Source organism: Tachyglossus aculeatus, chromosome 2 (assembly GCF_015852505.1).
Source record: "Tachyglossus aculeatus isolate mTacAcu1 chromosome 2, mTacAcu1.pri, whole genome shotgun sequence".
NCBI classification, from domain to species: Eukaryota; Metazoa; Chordata; class Mammalia; order Monotremata; family Tachyglossidae; genus Tachyglossus; species Tachyglossus aculeatus.
This window is the reverse complement of record NC_052067.1, coordinates 12,006,349-12,026,031: the sequence shown is the minus strand read 5'-3', so window position 1 is coordinate 12,026,031 and position 19,683 is coordinate 12,006,349. Positions and strand designations below refer to the sequence as shown.

At 47.7% G+C, this 19,683-nt stretch overlaps 1 protein-coding gene and 1 non-coding gene across 4 annotated transcripts in view; both read left to right on the top strand.

Moving 5' to 3' along the window:
* Window positions 1–1,132: 1,132 nt before the first annotated feature.
* On the top strand, window positions 1,133–1,270 carry LOC119925056. Its single transcript, XR_005449728.1, has one exon. It is a non-coding gene; the product is annotated as a small nucleolar RNA SNORA7 (small nucleolar RNA).
* A 14,350-nt stretch (window positions 1,271–15,620) lies between these two features.
* TMEM196 (transmembrane protein 196) overlaps window positions 15,621–19,683 on the top strand; it is a 58,503-nt gene continuing 54,440 nt past the window's right edge. For all 3 annotated transcript variants that reach the window (XR_005448461.1, XM_038741444.1, XM_038741436.1), the window contains exon 1: window positions 15,621–15,801. Coding sequence is in view for 2 of the 3 variants with exons in the window: in XM_038741444.1 (XP_038597372.1) it covers window positions 15,655–15,801 (147 nt within the window). In the remaining variant the exon portion in view is untranslated. The remainder of the gene's footprint in view (window positions 15,802–19,683) is intronic.

The following is a 19,683-nucleotide window of genomic DNA, read 5'->3' as shown; positions in this document are numbered from 1 at the left end:
CTCCCCTTCTCCATCCCTCCCGCCTTACCTCCTTCCCTTCCCCACAGCACCTGTATATATGTATATCATCAATTGTATTTATTGAGTGCTTACTGTGTGCAGAGCACTGTACTAAGCGCTTGGGAAATACAAGTTGGCAACATAAGAGACAGTCCCTACCCAACAGTGGGCTCACATATATGAGTATATATGTTTTCACATATTTATTACTCTATTTATTTATTTTACTTGTACATATTCTATTTATTTTATTTTGTTAATATGTTTTGTTTTGTTCTCTGTCTCCCCCTTCTAGACTGTGAGCCCTCTGTTGAGTAGGGACCGTCTCTATATGTTGCCAACTTGTACTTCCCAAGCGCTTAGTACAGTGCTCTGCACACAGTAAGCGCTCAATAAATATGATTGAATGAATGAATGAATAGGGAACGTGTCTACCAACTCTGTAATATTATACCCTCAAGCACTTAGTGCAGTGCTCTGAACACAATAAGCACTCAATAAATACGATTGATTGATTGATGTGAAACATGTAAATGTCTGTATCTCTGTATGAGAGAAAGAGAACGAGAGGGAGGAAAGAGAGAGAGAAAGGAGTAACTGGGAACAGTGAGATGACAGTAAGAAGAAGAACACGTAGGTTATTGTAATGCAGGAGCTTAGCTCCAATCAATCAATCAATCATATTTATTGAGTGCTTACTGTGTGCAGAGCACTGTACTAGGCGCTTGGGAAATACAAGTTGGCAACATATAGAGACGGTCCCTACCCAGCAGTGGGCTCACAGTCTAGAAGACTAGAACCAAGCAGATTCATTCCGGATTTGGTGAGACCGAAGAAAGAGAGAGGAGCCTTTGCAATGGGGTTCACATCACCTTTAATCTCACGGATGCTTCACGGATGTCCCGTGAAAGGGGGCTGTCCGTACACCAGGACCTCGACCGGCCACCGCGAGATTAAAGGTGATATGAACCCCATTGCAAAGGCTCCTCTCTCTTTCTTCGGTCTCGCCGAATCCAGAATGAATCTGCTTGGAGCTAAGCTCCTACGTTACAGTTATGATGATGGACTGTGAGCCCCATGTGAATTAGGGATGGTGCCCATCCTGACTATCTTATATCTACCCCAGCGCTTTCCCCTCTCAGGGTCACACCTGGAGAGTTTCCAGTCCTCTACCAGTCTCGGCTATGGGAGGGAGAGTCAAGCAGAGGCCTGTCCCTTCCATTCTTAGCTTGGACAGTGACTAGTGAGTGGAAGGCAATCTGCTACAAGTCAAAACTCCCCTGCACGCGGCAGCAGCGGCATGGAAGAGGGGAGAGGGTGGGGATTCAAGTTGACAGTGCAGAAGAAGGCAGTGGTAAACCACTTCTGGATTTTTATCAGGAAAACTCTCTGGATAGACTACCGGAACAATTGCAGATGGAGATGGGGTGTTCAGGGAGAGATGTTCCATGGTGTCGCTATGGGCCGGAGATGACTTGACAGCATAAGACAAGAGACAAGACCCCAGTGCTTAGAGCAATAATAATAATAATAATGGCATTTGTTAAGTGCTTACTCTGTGCAAAGCACTATTCTAAGCACTGACAAGCTGGTCTAACAATGCTTGGCACATAGTAATTGATTGATTATAGTGCTACTGGTTGCGCTTACTATGTGCAGAGCACTGTTCTAAGCACTGACAAGCTGGTCTAACAATGCTGGGCACATAGTAATTGATTGATTACAGTGCTACTGGTTTGTGCACGTGTACTCTCTCATCCCTGCCAGGCACATAATAATAATAATCATAATCATAATAATCATTGTAATAATAGTAAGATTTGGTAAGCACTTACTATGTGTCAAGCACTGTTCTAAACTCTGGGGTTAACAAGCTAATCACGCCTGTCGGGGTGGTGGATACAATGGCTTTGTAGCTTAGTGGAAAGGGCACAGGCTTGCCACTCAAGTTCTATGTGCCTCAGTTACCTCATCTGTAAAATGGGGATTAAGACTGTGAGCCCTGCATGGGACAATCTGATTACTTTGTAACTACCACAGCACTTAGAACAGTGCTCAGCACATAGTAAGCACTTAACAAGTACCGACATCATCATCATCATCATCACCAACGGCCTGGAAATCAGAAGGACCTGGGTTCTGATTCCACTCTGCCACTTGTCTGTTGAGTTACCTTGGACTAGTGACTTACCTTTTGTATGCTTCAGTTTCCTTTTTCATTCATTCATTTGTTCAATCATATTTATTGAGCACTTACTGTGTGCAGAGCACTGTACTAAGCGCTTGGGAGAGTAGGATACAGTAATAAACAGTCACATTCCCTGCCCACAACAGGTTTACATCAATATGTAAAATGAAGATTGATACTGTGAGCTCTGTGTGGGACAGGGAGCTAATCCTGTGCCACAGAGTCACAGACCAACAGCTGGGTTTTTTTATGGTTTTATTAAGCATTTATTATATATCAGGCACTGTACTAAGCAAATGGGTAGACATAATATAATCAACTTGGACACAGTCTCTGTCCCACATATTGCTCTCAGTCTTAATCCCCATCAGACAGATGAGGCTCCTGAAGCACAGAGAAGTTTAAGTTTGTTTTGTTTCATGACATTTGTTAAGCACTTACTATGTGCAAGGCACTCTTCTAAGCGCTGGGGGATACAAGGTGATCAGGTTGTGCCACGTGGGGCTCACAGTCTTCATCCCCATTTTACAGATGAGGGAACTGAGGCTCAGAGAAGTTAAGTGACTTGCCCAAGGCCACACAGCAGACAAGTGGCAGAGCCGGGATTTGAACCCATGACCTCTGACTCCCAAGCCCGGGCTCTTTCCACTGAGCCCCGTTAAGTGACTTGCCCAAGGCCACAAATCAGACAAGTGGCAGAGCCGGCATTAGAATCCAGGTCCTCCTAACTCCCAGGCCCGAGCTCCTTCCACCAGACTGTGCTTGAATGTCTACATTCATTCACTCAATTATATTTATTGAGCGCTTACTGTGTGCAGAGCACTGTACTAAGCGCTTGGGAAGTACAAGTTGGCAACATATAGAGATGGTCCCTACCCAACAAGGGGCTCACAGTCTAGAAGTCTACATGTTTTGTTTTGTTGTCTGTCTCCCCCTTCTAGACTCTGAGCCCATTGTTGGGTAGGGACCGTCTCCATATGTTGCCGACTTGTACTTCCCAAGTGCTTAGTACAGTGTTCTGCACACAGTAAGTGCTCAATAAATACGATTGAATGAATGAATGAACACTTCACTCCTCTTCATATTCAACAGGCAACCACTCTCCTCACGTTCAAAGCCCTATTAAAAGCACATCTCCTTCAAGATGCCTTCCCCAACAAAGCCCTCTCATTTCCTCATTTCCCACTCCATTCTGTCACCTTTGCACTTGAATTTTCTCCCTTTATTCATCCTTGGCTCAGTCCCACAACACATGTACATATCCATAACATTTCTTTATATTAACGTCTGTAACCCGCTCTGGGTTGTAAGCAGGGAAATTCTACCAACTCTGTTATGTTGTCCTCTCCCAAGTGCTTAGGACAGTGTTCTGCACACAGTAAACACTCAATTATGATTGATTGATTGATAGATTCTCAAGTTAGAGAAGAAGCCTAGTAGAAAGAGATGGGAAGTCAGAGAACCTGGGTTCCAATTCCAGCTCTTCCATTTAATAATGATGGCATTTATTAAGCGCTTACTATGTGCCAAGCACTGTTCTAAGCGCTGTGCTGTGGAACTTTGGACAAGTCAATTAACTTCCCTGTGCCTCACTTTCCTCATCTATAAAGTGGGGGTTCAATGTTAATTTTCCCTCCCTCATTGACTGTGATTCCCATGAGGGACAGGAACTGTGTCTGACTGATTGCCCAATGCTTAATACAGTGCTTAACACATACATTATTATTACACAGTAAATATATATCTTCCCTGGAAGATTTTTAACATGGCTCTATTAATTCAATGCCATGGAAATCTTTGGATAATCAAAGGAATTTACTGAGCATTTACTGTGTGCAGAGCATATTTCTAAGCCCTTGGGAAAGTACAATTTAACAGAGTTAGTAGACACTTTCCCTGCCCACGTTGAAAGAGTTGGGATTACAGTGGCAGCAGAGAAAAAGCAAGATATTAAAATCAGTTTCATTTTGTTTTTCAAATATAAGCCCGTTGTTTCCCCCCTTCAAGGCTCTTGCCTCTCTTCCTGGGAAAGAGGAGGTCATGTTTCCTTGACCTCCGCATTATTTGGAAAATATTAACACAACTTCATCTTTTAAATACAATCTTAGCCTGTGTTACTGGTACTTGGGACAATTCTCCAAACCTTGTGAATTGTTTTCATCCCCACTCATTAGACATATGGTTGTGAAGAGATCAGGGGTCAAACTCCCTTCCTGGAGCTATCTGAGCTCTTTATTTGTGATTCCTCAACATCACCAAGAACTCCCTCTAACACCTAGCATGGTTCTGACACACCGGGGGCAACTTGCTGAAGTTAAGACTCCACCGAGTGCAGAAATATGTGGCCAATAGCCCCAAGACTGAAAGCTAATTGTGGGCAGGAAATGTGTTTACTAATTCCGTTGTACTTTCCCAAGCACTTAGGACAGTGCTTTGCATGCCTTAAGTGCTCGATAAATATGACTGATTGATTATAATGGAGACAAAGGAGTTCAGCAAAGATTAGAAGCCACTGAGAAGTTTGTCTCTATTTTCCCCCTGTTCTTTCCCTACAGTCCACTCCCCTTGAAAGTTTCAGGGAATTTCTTGTGTATGATGTCAGAGGGTCATATTCCATAGGTGTTGCTGGCAATCTCTTGTTGCAGTCGGTTGTCAGCAGGTAATCAATCAAGGTATTTTTTGATCACTTAATGTGCGCAAAGCAGTCAGTGGCATTTATTGAGCAATTACTTTGTGCAGAGCACTGTACTAAGAGCTTGGGAGAGTACAATAAAACAGAGCTGGTAGACATGTTCCTTGCCCATAATGATAATTATAATAATGATGGCATTTTTTAAGCACTTACTATGTGCCAAGCACTGTGCTAAGCTCTGGGGTAGATACAAGGTAATCAGGTTGTGCCACGTGGGGCTCACAGTCCTTATCCCCATTTTACAGATGAGGTAACCGAGGCACAGATAAGACATCCATCTGGATGTCCGCCCGCCACCTAAAGCTCAACATGTCGAAGACTGAGCTCCTTGTCTTCCCTCCCAAACCTTGTCCTCTCCCTGACTTTCCCATCTCTGTTGACGGCACTACCATCCTTCCCGTCTCACAAGCCCGCAACTTTGGTGTCATCCTCGACTCTGCTCTCTCATTCACCCCTCACATCCAAGCCGTCACCAAAACCTGCCGGTCTCAGCTCCGCAACATTGCCAAGATCCGCCCTTTCCTCTCCATCCAAACCGCTACCCTGCTAATTCAAGCTCTCATCCTATCCCGTCTGGACTACTGCACTAGCCTTCTCTCTGATCTCCCATCCTCGTGTCTCTCTCCACTTCAATCCATACTTCATGCTGCTGCCCACATTATCTTTGTCCAGAAACGCTCTGGACATATTACTCCCCTCCTCAAAAACCTCCAATGGCTACCGATCAATCTGCGCATCAGGCAGAAACTCCTCACCCTGGGCTTCAAGGCTGTCCATCACCTCGCCCCCTCCTACCTCACCTCCCTTCTCTCCTTCTACTGCCCAGCCCGCACCCTCCGCTCCTCCGCCACTAATCTCCTCACTGTACCTCGCTCTCGCCTGTCCCGCCATCGACCCCCGGCCCACGTCATCCCCCGGGGCCTGGAATGCCCTCCCTCTGCCCATCCGCCAAGCTAGCTCTCTTCCTCCCTTCAAGGCCCTGCTGAGAGCTCACCTCCTCCAGGAGGCCTTCCCAGACTGAGCCCTTTCTTTCCTCTCCCCCTCATCCCCCTCTCCATCCCCCCGTCTTACCTCCTTCCCTTCCCCACAGCACCTGTATATATGTATATATGGTTGTACATATTTATTACTCTATTTATTTATTTATTTATTTATTTTACTTGTACATTTCTATCCTACTTATTTTATTTTGTTGGTATGTTTGGTTCTGTTCTCTGTCTCCCCCTTTTAGACTGTGAGCCCACTGTTGGGTAGGGACTGTCTCTATGTGATGCCAATTTGTACTTCCCAAGCGCTTAGTACAGTGCTCTGCACATAGTAAGCGCTCAATAAATACGATTGATTGATTGATTGATTAAGTGACAGGCCCAAAGTCACACAGCTGACAAGTGGCAGAGGCAGGAGTAGAACCCATGACCTCTGACTCCCAAGGCCGGGCTCTTTCCACTAAGCCACGCTGCTTCTAGTCTACACTTGTTCCTTCCCTTGTTTGGCTCATCCTTACCTTCCTCCTAGCTCTGATCTGCAGTGGACCAGAACCAAGGATTGAGAGAGGAAGGGGATGGAGGATAAATCTGGGGTAGTAGGAGGACTGTAAGCTCCTTCTAGACTGTAAGCCCGTTGTGGGCAGGGGTTGTCTGTCTTCATTGCTGAACTGTACTTTCTAAGTGCTCTGCACACAGTAAGTGCTCAATAGATACCATTGAATGAATGAATCAAAGGATGAGTGCAGAGGTGAAACCAGGTGAAAAGGGCTGGGGGGGAGACACTGAAGGGCAGAGACAGGGTAGAGTGGGCAAGACGAGTTTAAAAAAATGGTGGATTGGGTTAGGAAAGTGGGAAGGCAGAGTTGGGTGTCGGGGGGATCTTCCCAAAGCTGTACAGATGGGAAAGGCGAGCAGCTTCTTAAAAAGGAGTTTGGGTTGGGGTGAGGGATAGGTGTGTAGGGAAGGGGGGAGGAATGATTAAAAAAAAATAACTGAAATGGGGAGATTCTTGTGTCCACTACTAATAATATACCTTGGATATTTAATCAATTCTTAGTTAAGTTCTACGCACCTAGCACTGAGTGTATACCGCCATGGAGTGAGAAGCAGCATGGCCTAGTGGATAGAACATAGGCTTTGGGAGTGAGAGGACCTGGGTCTTAATCCCAGCTCTGCCACTTTTCTGCTGGGCAAGTCACTTCACTTCTCTGTGCCTCATTCATCTCATCTGTAAAATGGGGGCTAGGAGTGTGAGCTCCATATGGTACATGGACTGTGTCGAACCAGATTAACTTGTATCTGCCCCAGCATTTAGTACACTATCTGGATCACAGTCAGTGCTTAACAAGTACCATTTAAAAAAAAAATTGTAGGGCATATTCATTGAGATGCATTCTCATTTCTAAGGCTAGGAAGGCAACAGCAGAAAAGTCTTCTGGTGGTGAGTCTGGCTCCAAAAGGATGATAATGAGGGTCTGGTTCTCTCTATTAATAATAATGGCATTTATTAAGCACTTACTATGTGCAAAGCACTGTTCTAAGCGCTGGGGAGGTTACAAGGCAATCAGGTTGTCCCACCGGGGGCTCATAGTCTTAATCCCCATTTTTACAGATTCCCTCTCTATTCCCTCTGTGACCCCCACCCATCACTTCTGGATTCCAAAAGCCCCTTACAGTGCTTCATATGCAGTGATAATAATGATAATAACAATTATTATGGTATTTGTTAAGTGCTTACTATACGCCGGGCACTGTACTAAACGCTGGGGTGGATACACACGAATCGAGTTGGACACAGTCCCTGTCCCACGTGGGGCTTACATTCTTAACCCCCATTTTACAGATGAGGTAACTGAGGTACACAGAAGCGAAGTGACTTGCCCAAGACCACACAGCAGACAAGTGGCAGAGCCGGGAAGATGATGATGATGATTCCTCTGCGTTCCGTCCGGCTCCAGCCTCTGTGGGGAAGGTTGCTGTGCTGGACAGTAAGAAGTATTTCTGGATATTTATGCATTTAAATGTCTCCAAATGAAGGAATTTGAGACAGTCTTGATAAGGAGGTAGTAAGTGCAGAGAAATCACCAATGAAATCTCTTTCCACTCCAGTTATATTCTTCCCATCTGCAGCCAGTCAGCAGCAGAAGAATTTTATTAGAGATTGAATATAAGCTGCCTGCTTCATAGAGACCACTGATGGTGAAATTCACCTATGGGTGCAGCTGTGATTGAAAAGGTCAGTGTGTGACTCCAGTTCCAGCTACAAAGCCTGTCCCTTTCTGTGTTATGTTTGAGCCTTGCAATTTTTGGTGCTATTTTTGCTTTGTCTCTTTACTCCTCGAGCCTTAGGAAGCTTCTGTTCAAAAACAGCCACCCTCTTCTTGCTTTCAGTTAGACGTGCTGCTCTTCAGCTGGGATGTAAAGCTTGGATGAGAAGCAGCGTGGCTCAGTGGAAAGAGCAGGGGCTTTGGAGTCAGAAGTCATGGGTTCAAATCCCGGCTCTGCCAATTGTCGGCTGTGTAACTTTGGGCAAGTCACTTAGCTTCTCTGTGCCTCAGTTCCCTCATCTGTAAAATGGGGATTAAGACTGTGAACCCCCCGTGGGACAACCTGATCACCTTGTAACCTCCCCAGAGCTTAGAACAGTGCTTTGCACATAGTAAGCACTTAATAAATGTCATTATTATTATTATTATTATTATTATTATTATTTAAATCCTATGGCAGGGTTGATCATAATAATAATGATAAAGTTATTTAGTAAACATAGCCTATGTGATAAGTACTGTGCTAAGCCCTGAGGTATATTCAAGAAAATCAGATCTGACACAGTCCCTGTCCCACATGGGATTTACAGTCTAACAGGGAGGGAGAACAGGTGTCATTCTCATGGTACAGTTAAGAAAATCGATGGCACAGCGACTTACCCAAGGTCACACAGCAGGTGAGGGACAGTGTCCGTGGCCAGAAGCTGGGTCTTCACTATGGGTCCTGTAGTAGAAATACATAGAAAAGTCCTCACTGCTGGCAGGTGTCACCCTGGTGCACGATCTCAGGCCAGAAGAGATGTTCCCGAGTAGCAGGGCACTGCTAAGTGGAGTCCAGCTGGTTCATTGTTTTCCCTGGGCACCGGGAGTTCACCCATTCACTCTTTCCTTCTGCTATCTCTACACATGGCCTCTTTGTCTCTGGCCCTCATCTCCTCCCCTGGGAAGAGCCATAACAGTGGCTCCTGAATATCGTCTGAGCATAGGAGTCCTCTCAACTATTCTCTGCCCCTCTTGCCTCTCCAAGCTGAAAACTGTGAAACTGCTACCATAAATTGATTTTTTATCTACCTCAGCTCAGAGACAAACACTGCAAAAACTGCTCATTAGGGAAAATGAGGAAAAGTTTGAAAGGGTATTTTTTTTTTCATCAGAACTGCGACTTTTAAATTGGGAGGGATCTATTCTTAAATTAGGAGGGATGTATTTCTCTGTGGAAGGTTAAAATGGGCAGTTGCAGGACAAACTGCCCCTAATGACGTATCAACACTCTGTGATGATGTCGTTTTGTGATTGCAAAGTGTTTCATTAGTCCTGCTATTATTTTCACTTCCTGAGCAGAACTAGAGATGTTGCTGCAGAGAAACACAAAGCCAGTCAGGATCTAGAGCCTGGAGATGCACTGCTGCACTAAGCGCTGGAGTGGATACAAGCAAATGGGTTTGGACACAGTCCTGTCCCACGTGGGGCTCAAAGTCTCGATCCCCATTTTATGGATGAGGGAACCGAGGCAGAGAAGTAAAGTGACTTCTCCAAGGTCACACAAGAGACAAGGGTGGAGCCGGGATTAGAACCCATGACCTTCTAACTCCGAGGCCCATGGTCTATCCAGTATGCCATCCTGCTTCTCCACTAGGCCCTTGCCATCTTTCTTTCAGGAATGGGAATGTGTGGGTCACTAGACAAGAGGTACCTTGGATCATCAAGTTCCTCTTGGTCTGATGAGATATCACGGTGCTGGGACTTGATTGACTGGGACACCATGATCCCAAGAAATAGATGGAGAGTCTAATCGCTTTTCACCAAGTAACAGCCAAGTCAGCAGATGGTTAGTTGGGGATTTTAAGATTGTTGCCGATTCGGATTTGCACTTGGGACCAGGGATGGGAGCAGAACCTGAAATTCACTCTAAGGGAGGGGATACAGGGGCGGGGGTGGGAGGAGATCTAGCACAGGATGGAGAGTGCTTCAGCAGAGGCAGTACAGTAGAGTTGAAGATTGTGTCTAACAGCTATATTGTACTTTCCCAAGTGCTCAATACAATGGACTGCACAATAAATATCATTGATCAATAATGGGAGAAGCAAGCAAGATTCAATTCCTGTTCCATCTCCCACTTAGAGTGTGAACCCCATGCGGGGTAGGAACAGTGTCTGACCTGTATCTACCCCAGCACTTAAGTACAGTGCTTGGTATATAGTAGGAGCTTAACTGATATTATTATTATTACCATCATTATTAATCATTAATACTACTGGTGAGAGAACCAGTCATGGAGAACACAGTTCTCCAAGTTTCCACCTGACTTCCCTCAGTTAGCCTTCTCCGTTCCCTTCCCAGGCTAGCACTGGTCCTCCTGTTGTTCCTGAGGAAAGGAGCTGGGAAGGATGGGAAGAAACAGCGTGGCTCAGCGGAATAAGCCTGGGCTTTGGAGTCAGAGGCCATAAGTTCAAATCCCAGCTCCGCCAACTGTCAGCTGTGTGACTTTGGGCAAGTCACTTAACTTCTCTGGGCCTCAGTTACCTCATCTGTAAAATGGGGATTAAGACTGTGAGCCCCCCCCGTGGGACAACCTGATCACCTTGTAACTTCCCCAGCGCTTAGAACAGTGCTTTGCACATAGTAAGTGCTTAATAAATGCCATCAAAAAAAAAAAAGAACAGAAGATGTGCTGATTGGTCAGAAACCCCCGGATGCAGGAACAGGACTTTCTATTAACCGACCACATCCTAGCTGAGTTAATATAGCAGATGCACTCCAATAACTCCATGTAGCCAACAGTAGCTAGTGTCCGGGAGAAGTGTTGGGGAAAGAATGATGAGAATAAGATTTAAACAGAGACCTGTGGGAGCTGTTAACTTGAATACACATGTTGTTTTCAAGGATCAAAATACAATTACTTATGGTCAGAAGGGTTCCCCATGCTTCCCCCATGGTGGGAAGCAGTGTGGCTCAGTGGAAAGAGCCCGGGCTTGGGAGTCAGAGGTCATGGGTTCAAATCCCGGCTCCGCCACATGTCCACTGTGTGACCTAGGGCAAGTCACTTAACTTCTCTGAGCCTCAGTTACCTCATCTGTAAAATGGGGATTAAGACTGTGAGCCCCACGTGGGACAACCTGATCACCTTGTATTCCCGCGAGCACTTAGAACAGCTATTAGTTCTAATAACTTATAATGTGTTAAGTGCACATAGTAAGTGCTTAACAAACGCTATTATTATTACTATTATTATTGTTATAAAGGGCAAAAGGGAGCAGTTAACTTTTTACAATTTGAGCCCACCCTGCACCAGTGAATGGAAACTACCGCATCAAAGGAGGGGTCACCTGAGTGTCCCACCCCCAGGTTGGCCCCAGAAAACCATTGGCTGCTGCGGCAGTGGTGGGGAGGGGTGGTTCTTTGGCCAAGCTCCCACCAACTCCATATCCCAACCCCCCGGCAGTTGTCCAGGCCTGTGGGATTGCTCGGATCTTGGCGCTCTGGTCCAATTCTGCCCCTTTTGTTCTCTCCCTTTCTCAGCTCTGATCCGGTCCCCTGATCCTCCCTGCCCACTGCCCTGTCCAGCCACCCCACACTGCCCAGGCCTGTTTTCTCCCAGTGGCCTACATCTCTGCCCCTGGTCTCTCCCCCTCTCTCCAGGCTCGCATCTCCTCCTGCCTTCAGGACATCTCCATTTGGATGTCTGCCCGCCACCTAAAGCTCAACATGTCGAAGACTGAACTCCTTGTCTTCCCTCCCAAACCTTGCCCTCTCCCTGACTTTCCCATCTCTGTTGACGGCACTACCATCCTTCCCGTCTCACAAGCCCGCAACCTTGGTGTCATTCTCGACTCCGCTCTCTCATTCACCCCTCACATCCATGCCGTGACCAAAACCTGCCGGTCTCAGCTCCACAACATTGCCAAGATCCGCCCTTTCCTCTCCATCCCAACCGCTACCCTGCTCATTCAAGCTCTCATCCTATCCCGTCTGGACTACTGCATCAGCCTTCTCTCTGATCTCCCATCCTCGTGTCTCTCTCCTCTTCAATCCATACTTCATGCTGCTGCCCGGATTATCTTTGTCCAGAAACGCTCTGGGCATATCACTCCCCTCCTCAAAAATCTCCAGTGGCTACCAATCAATCTGTGCATCAGGCAGAAACTCCTCACCCTGGGCTTCAAGGCTGTCCATCACCTCGCCCCCTCCTACCTCACCTCCCTTCTCTCCTTCTCCAGCCCAGCCCGCACCCTCCGCTCCTCCACCGCTAATCTCCTCACCGTACCTCGCTCTCGCCTGTCCCGCCATCGACCCCCGGCCCACGTCATCCCCCGGGCCTGGAATGCCCTCCCTCTGCCCACCCGCCAAGCTAGCTCTCTTCCTCCCTTCAAGGCCCTACTGAGAGCTCACCTCCTCCAGGAGGCCTTCCCAGACTGAGCCCCTTCCTCTCCCCCTCGTCCCCCTCTCCATCGCCCCCATCTTACCTCCTTCCCTTCCCCACAGCACCTGTATATATGTATGTATGTTTGTACATATTTATTACTCTATTTATTTATTTATTTTTTGTACATATCTTTCCTATTTATTTTATTTTGTTAGTATGTTTGGTTTTGTTCTCTGTCTCCCCCTTTTAGACTGTGAGCCCACTGCTGGGTAGGGACTGTCTCTATATGTTGCCAATTTGTACTTCCCAAGCGCTTAGTACAGTGCTCTGCACATAGAAAGCGCTCAATAAATACGATTGATGATGATGATGATGGAAGGGGTGGTGCCCAGAGATTGACTGACGATTGACAACTTGATTGATTGATCGATAATGGATGGATTGAACCCAGAAGCACCCCGACCCTGGGCCTGAACATCAGGGAGAGTAAGCCAGGAAGAGAATCAGGCCGGGTGTGCCCGGCTCAGAACCGTTTTTCCGAGGCCATTTGCCCCGGACCTGGGGAGTCTGGGGCCTCGCTCTGGCTTTGGAGATGTGGAGTGGGAGGGAGGAGGGAGAGAGGAAGGGAGGAGGAAGGAGGGAAGAAGGGAGGGAGGAAGGAGGGAAGAAGGGAGGAGGAAGGAAGGAGGGAAGAAGGGAAGAGGAAGGAAGGAGTTAAGGAGGAAGGGAGGGACGATGGAGGGACGAAGGGAGAAGATAGAGGAGATGGAGGAGTGGGAATAGGAAAGAGGGAAGGCAGGGAGGGAGGAGGGAGAAGAAGGGAGGGGAGAGAGAGGGAAGGGAGGAGAGGGAAAAGAGAGGGAAACCGAAGAGGGTGGAAAAGGGAGGAAAGGGGGGCAGAAGGGATAGAAGTGGGGGAGAAGGGAGGGAGAAAGGAATGAGAAGAAGGGATTAGAAGAGGGAGAAGAAGGGAGAGAAGAGGAAGGTAGTGGGGGTGAGAAGTGGGGAATGAGGAGGGAGTAGAGAGAGGCAGAGCATCCTTTTCTCCATGCTTGGTGCCGACTCCTCTGAAGGCTGGAGACGGGGTTCCCTTGAGGGGAGGGGGAGCTGGGAGAGGTAAAACTCCACAAGGCCCTGACGAATCTCTAAGGGAGAAAATGTCGCTTCGGGATGGTTTGTCCTTGTGTGTGTAAGCGTCTTTGTGTGAGAGTGTGTGGGGGGGGGGGGGGGGGGGGGGCGGGGGGGGGGGGGGGGGCGGGGGGGGGGGGGGCGGGAGTGTGGGTCTGGAATGTGTAGATGCATTTTAAGTATGTGTGTGTGAATTTAGGTGTATGTGTAGGTGTATATTTAAGTGTGTGTTCCTACATGTGTATCCTCCGTTTTACAGGGCTCCTCCCTTCTCCTTGTCCTCCTCCTTCTCCTCTGACTCCTCAATGAATCATTCACTCAAACGGGGGTATTTTTTTTAGCACGTACTGTGGGTAAAGCACTGTACTAAGCTCTTGGGGAAGTATAGTCGAACAACTAAGCTCTTGGGGAAGTATAGTCGAACAGAGCAGGTCCTTGCCCTCCAGGAATTGACCGATTACCTTCTCTTCCTCTTCTTCCTCCACCTGGTCCTCATTATACTCCTTCTCCTTTCCTCCTCCTCTTCCTTCTCTTCCTCCTCCTTTTACCCCTCCTCTTCCTTCTTCTCTTCTTTCTCCTCCTCCTTCTTGTCCTCCTCCTCCCCCTTCTCCTCCTCCTCCCCCTTCTCCTCCTCTTCCTCCCCTTCTCCTCTTCTTCCTCCTCCCCCTTTTCCTCCTCTCCTTCTCCTCTTCTCCCTTCTCCTCCTCCTCCTCCTTCCCCCCTCCTGCCCCTTCTCCTTCTCCTCCCCCTTTTCCCCTTCTTCTTCTCCTTCTCCTCCTTTTCCTCCCCCTTCTCCTTCTCCTCCCCTTCTCCCCTTCTTCCTCCTCTGCTCCTCCTCTTCTCCCTCCTCCCTATCCTCCTCCTTCTCTTCCCCTCCTCCCCTTTTCCCTCCTCTCCTCCTCCTCTTCTCCCTCCTCCCCATCCTCCTCCTTCTCTTCCCCTCCTCCCCTTTTCCTTCCCCTCCTCCTCCTCTTCTCCCTCCTCCTCCTCCTTCTCTTCCCCTTCTCCCCTTTTCCCTCCTCTCCTCCTCCTCTTCTCCCTCCTCCCCATCCTCCTCCTTCTCCTCCCCTTCTCCCCTTTTCCCTCCTCTGCTCCTCCTCTTCTCCCTCCTCTCCGTCCTCCTCCTTCTCTGCCCCTTCTCCCCTTTTCCCTCCTGTCCTCCTCCTCTTCTCCCTCCTCCTCCTCTTCCCGTTCTCCCCTTTTCCCTCCTCTCCTCCTCCTCTTCTCCCTCCACCACCTCCTCCTCCTCCTTTTCCTCCCCTTCTCCCCTTTTCCCTCCTCTCCTCCCTCCTCCTCCTCCCCCTCCCCCTCCTCCCCGCCTTCCTCCCGCACTCCCAAGAAACTTTTGCCCCCCAGGAGCAGCGGCGTTGACGCAGGTCCCCTCTCGCCGCCGGCTCGGTGGGAGCGGCGGGCTGGGGGCGGGGAGAAGGCGGGCTCGGCTCCCCCGAGCTCCCGGCTCCCGGGGCGGGGCCGGGAGGGCCCGCCGGCCAGGGTATTGGTTCCGGACCCATAAATACATCCGTGGTTTCTCCCTCCTCCATCCACCTCCCAAATCCCAGTGAGGTCACTGCGATGAGAGAGAGCAAGCTAAGGCGAGGAGAAAGGAAGGAGAAGGAAGCCGCGAAAGGGAGGGAAAGGGCTGGTGGGAGACCGGGCCAGCCTGGGCTCGGAGCGGGGGGCTGCAGCCAAGAAGGGCAGAGCAGGGCACAGCCACAGCCACTCTGGTCCGGCCAGGGGACAGGGGGCGGCGGGGGCTTGGCCCGGGACCCCTGAGCCTCCCCGAGCACCCTGGACAGCTCCCGGAGAGCAGCTCCTCCTCCGCATCGGACCCTCCACGAGGGACACGGACGGCTGCCCTCCAGGGAGCCCCCCAACAACCCCCACCCCCCGCCCTCCTCCCTCCCCCTCGGAGCCGCCCCGCCGGGCAAGACTGAAAAGTTTGGGGTCCCCGCCGCGGGAGGGAGGGCCACGGAGCCGGCGGATGCTGGGGTCTTCTCGGCGGAGCTGGAAGGAATGATGACCCAGGGAGGATGTGCACCAGCGGCCAGATCATCGGGGGCCTCCTGGTGCTCTCTGTGCTGGAGATAGGGCTGGGGGTGGCCAGCGTGGCCGTGGGGGCGGTCAGCTTCAGCTTGGCCCTCACCGACCACAAGCCGCAGCTGGGAGACTCTTCCCCGGTATGGAGCGGGGTGTGTGTACGTTAAACCATTTCACTCTCTCTTTAACTCTTTACGGGGGTGCTCACTGGGGGGCTGGGGGGCGGGATGGGGGTGGGGATGACCCCCTCCATCCCCAAAGGGGGCCGGAGAAGGGGGCAGGGACCAACCGGCCCGCAGGGAGCCCTTGGGGGCTAGGGAGACATCCCTGGGTGCCTGGATCCGTGGGGCTTTTCCTGGGCTTGAAGGAAAGCAAAATCCCGGAATCCCGGCCCCGGCCTCGGGACGGAGGGGAAAACCTTCCCCTGGGGGGCTCCTGGAAGGACCATTGGCGAGGAGGATCGGGGAGCATCTTCTAAAGGGTATCCAGGGCCCGGCCGCTGAGACCTCTGGCCCCTTCAGGAGAAAGATGAAGGAAAAGGTCTTACATCACCGCCTCACTTGGAGGAGCGGCTACAGGCTGATTGTCCATGGCGAGGTGGATCGGGGAGCATCTTCTAAAGGGTATCCAGGGCACGTCCACTGAGACCTCTGGCCCCTTCAGGAGAAAGATGAAGGAAAAGGTCTTACATCACCGCCTCACTTGGAGGAGCGGCTAGAGGCTGATTGTCCATTTCCCTAGGAAACGGCAGTGCCCGGGGAGAACAGAAATGACCATCCACCTGGGCTGAATCCGGGGAGGGAGGGGACGTGTTCGGGGAGAGGGTTTCTGTTATTGCTAATGTGCTTGAAGGGGTGACCCTAGTTGTTCTCTTCCCTCGAGTCCTCCCGTCCCTCTGTGTCCTCCTTGACTGGACGGTCACCAATCACCCCAGATACGGTCTTCTGGGCTCTTGACGAACCCCTGGGCCAAAAGGAGACGGAGCAGTCGGGATGAGAATACGTGTATTTGAGAAAATATTGGCTCGGGATCTCTAGTCAGAGCAGGTTTCATCCTTTCGCCTAAGCAAGAAGACGTCAGAGCCGATACACTTCCTACTTCTTCACCCATCAATCAATCAATCGCATTTATTGAGCGCTTACTGTATGCAGAGCACTGTGCTAAGCGCTTGGGAAGTACAAGTTGGCAACATATAGAGACAGTCCCTACCCAACAGTGGGCTCACCACTGATGAAGCTTGAAGACAGCTTAGGAAATTCATCCCCACTCACACAACCCTTTAGAGAGGATTGAAGAATAACTCAGGTTCTCTTGGAGTCTACAAACAAAGCGTGAAAACTGTATCTCTCTCTTACTTTTTTGCCCCTGTCTCCTTCAAGCACACACACACACAGACACACACACAGACACACACTTTTCCACACCCTGGGCTTGTAACTGGGTTCTCCTGTTCAACCGAATGTCATTTGATGTTGCTTCCTTCATCTGGGTTTTGTTTTGTTGACCATATCATCGGTGTGGTAGCAAAGTTAGAGTTTGACTTTGGACCTGAGCTGGTCACAGATAAGAAGAGAAAATGAGCATTATGATTAAGTGTAATCTCCCGCTGAGGAAAAGTGTTTTCATTTTAATTAAGTATAGAGCTACAAAAAAAATGCATCTAGGTAATTGGTATGCAAGGGCCATCTTACAGATAATAACTTTGCCAAGATTATTCTTTTCAGAATGAGATTTAGTAGGATTGATCTCTTAGATTTATATCTGTGAAAAATGAGGTGGACATTTTTTTGAGTCCCAGAAGAACAAACTAATCAGAATAAGATGAATTTTGAAATTGGATGAATTCCAAGAATGATTTCTTCTAAAATGCCGTTCCGAGCATGCCAGCACTTCCAAATGAAATTAAAAAAAATCCCTTTTGTTGACTATCCTCAACTGCCTACGCAAATCATACACCAAAAAAACAGTGTTCATCGGTTAAATATACAATGGAAATCTTTATTTGTCATTTCAGGTGTGCAGTGGCTATATCTTGAAAATGGCATCTTATAACATGGCATACTAGTTGGGTTTCAAACTTTTTCCAGAAAGTTCTAGTCATCGTAAAATAAAAGATGAAAATGTATAGCAGAGCAGTGTAATCTGTGGATGACTTGGGAAGCAGGGGATCTCTGTTCCTTTCCTGATATACCATTCACAAGTTAATACCATTTTCTGATGAGGAAAAAGAGTACATCACTTAACTTTTCAGGACCCCAGTTTTCTTATCTGTATACTAGGGACCATCATTCCTATCACATGTACACTCTCCCAGTAATGAGATGGGTTTGATGTAGATAAGTGCTTAGTACAGTGCTCTGCACACAGTAAGCGCTCAATAAATATGATTAAATGAATAATATGTTACAGGCTTAAAGCAATGTGGTGGTCTATAAATTCAAGTTTTGACTCATTCGACATCATGAGGTGATTTTACAATGGAATACAAGCTTAGTGATAGCAACATGTATCAGTAGCATCGACATCCATGCTGCAAAGTTTTCTTTCTTTTTCTTTTTTACTCCATCAGGCTTCCTGGCTTAAATTTATAAAAGTAGAGAAAGTCAAATTTAACAAAGCACGAGTCTGCTTCATTGCATCCAGTTTTTGTCCAAAGAAGCTTAAAAATATCTCAGTCTATGTCTGAGTAATGGAGTAAAGCAGGGAGTTGAATCAACTATTCAGACATGAGTGCAAAAGATCTGCTAGTAATAATAATAATGATGATGGCATTCATTAAGTGCTTACTATGTGCAAAACACCATTCTAAGTGCTGGGAAGGTTACAAGGCGATCAGGTTGTCCCACAGGGGGCTTGCAGTCAATCCCCATTTTACAGATGAGGTAACTGAGGCACAGAGAAGTTAAGTGACTTGCCCAAAGTCACACAGCTGACAATTGGAATATCTGAGATTTGAACCCATAACCTCTGACTCCAAACCCTGTGCTTTTTCCACTGAGCCATGCTGCTTCTCAAGGAGCTGTGGCTACAAATGATCCAGATTAGTCACCCAAATTGATTAAATTAACTTGATATGTGTCTGGATAGGCATAGCAGTAGTATTCTCAGTGACTATTTCATACCTGAGTCAAGATTTAGACGTATTTTCCCTCATAAGCAAAAAGTTAGCTGAGGCGGGTTCGTGAAAACACCTTGACACTTAAGAGTTTAACAGTAATTTCAGACAGATGGCATTCTCTATTACCATACTATTAAGACTGCGTTCTTATAGCCTATGATGTTTCGGGTTTTAAGATCCAAATATAATAAACAAAAGAGAAAGTTCAAAGAAAATTGTGAATGGATTATATCTTTTTGTTTTCCTTTAGGATTCATTTTAGAATTTCTTTGAAACTTTTTTGACACATAATTAAAATAAATTAAGTTTTTGTATTAACGCACAGGTTACTGAAACAGGTCAATTGCAATGCCACAAGGAGTTTTCTGAGAGCGTGCTACGTGAATTGAGTTGCTCCACTTGTTAAAATTAAATTAAATTTAAAAATTAATTATTCAGATGAGTGGGGAAGAGATCATACTTCAGAAAATCACCTGTTCAGTGAACACCTCTGACTCACCATGGCAACAACTCAACCAATATCAAAAACTAAATGAAATCCACATATATAGACACATCCCATTGCATGATATCGCAACAAATAGTGTAGTGTGCGTAGACATAAATGCTGCATGAAAGATAACTCAGATAAATATTATTTTCGAAATGATTTTATTCTGGTCAAATGTTCAAAGTGGAGTAAAATTTCAAGAGAGCTAGAAATTTCAGGTATATGAATATTGAGCATTCCTTTGACCAGCTATAGTACAATTTTTTTTGTGTTGAGGAAAGTAGCTGCTGATTCCTATTATGCCATTCTTCTCGGGAATTTTTAATTTGTTCGAGTGTAGGGCAAAGCATCTATCAGAATAAACTCAATTTAGTCTAGGGCTAGCTTTATGTAGGCAGAGTCAAATAGCTGCAC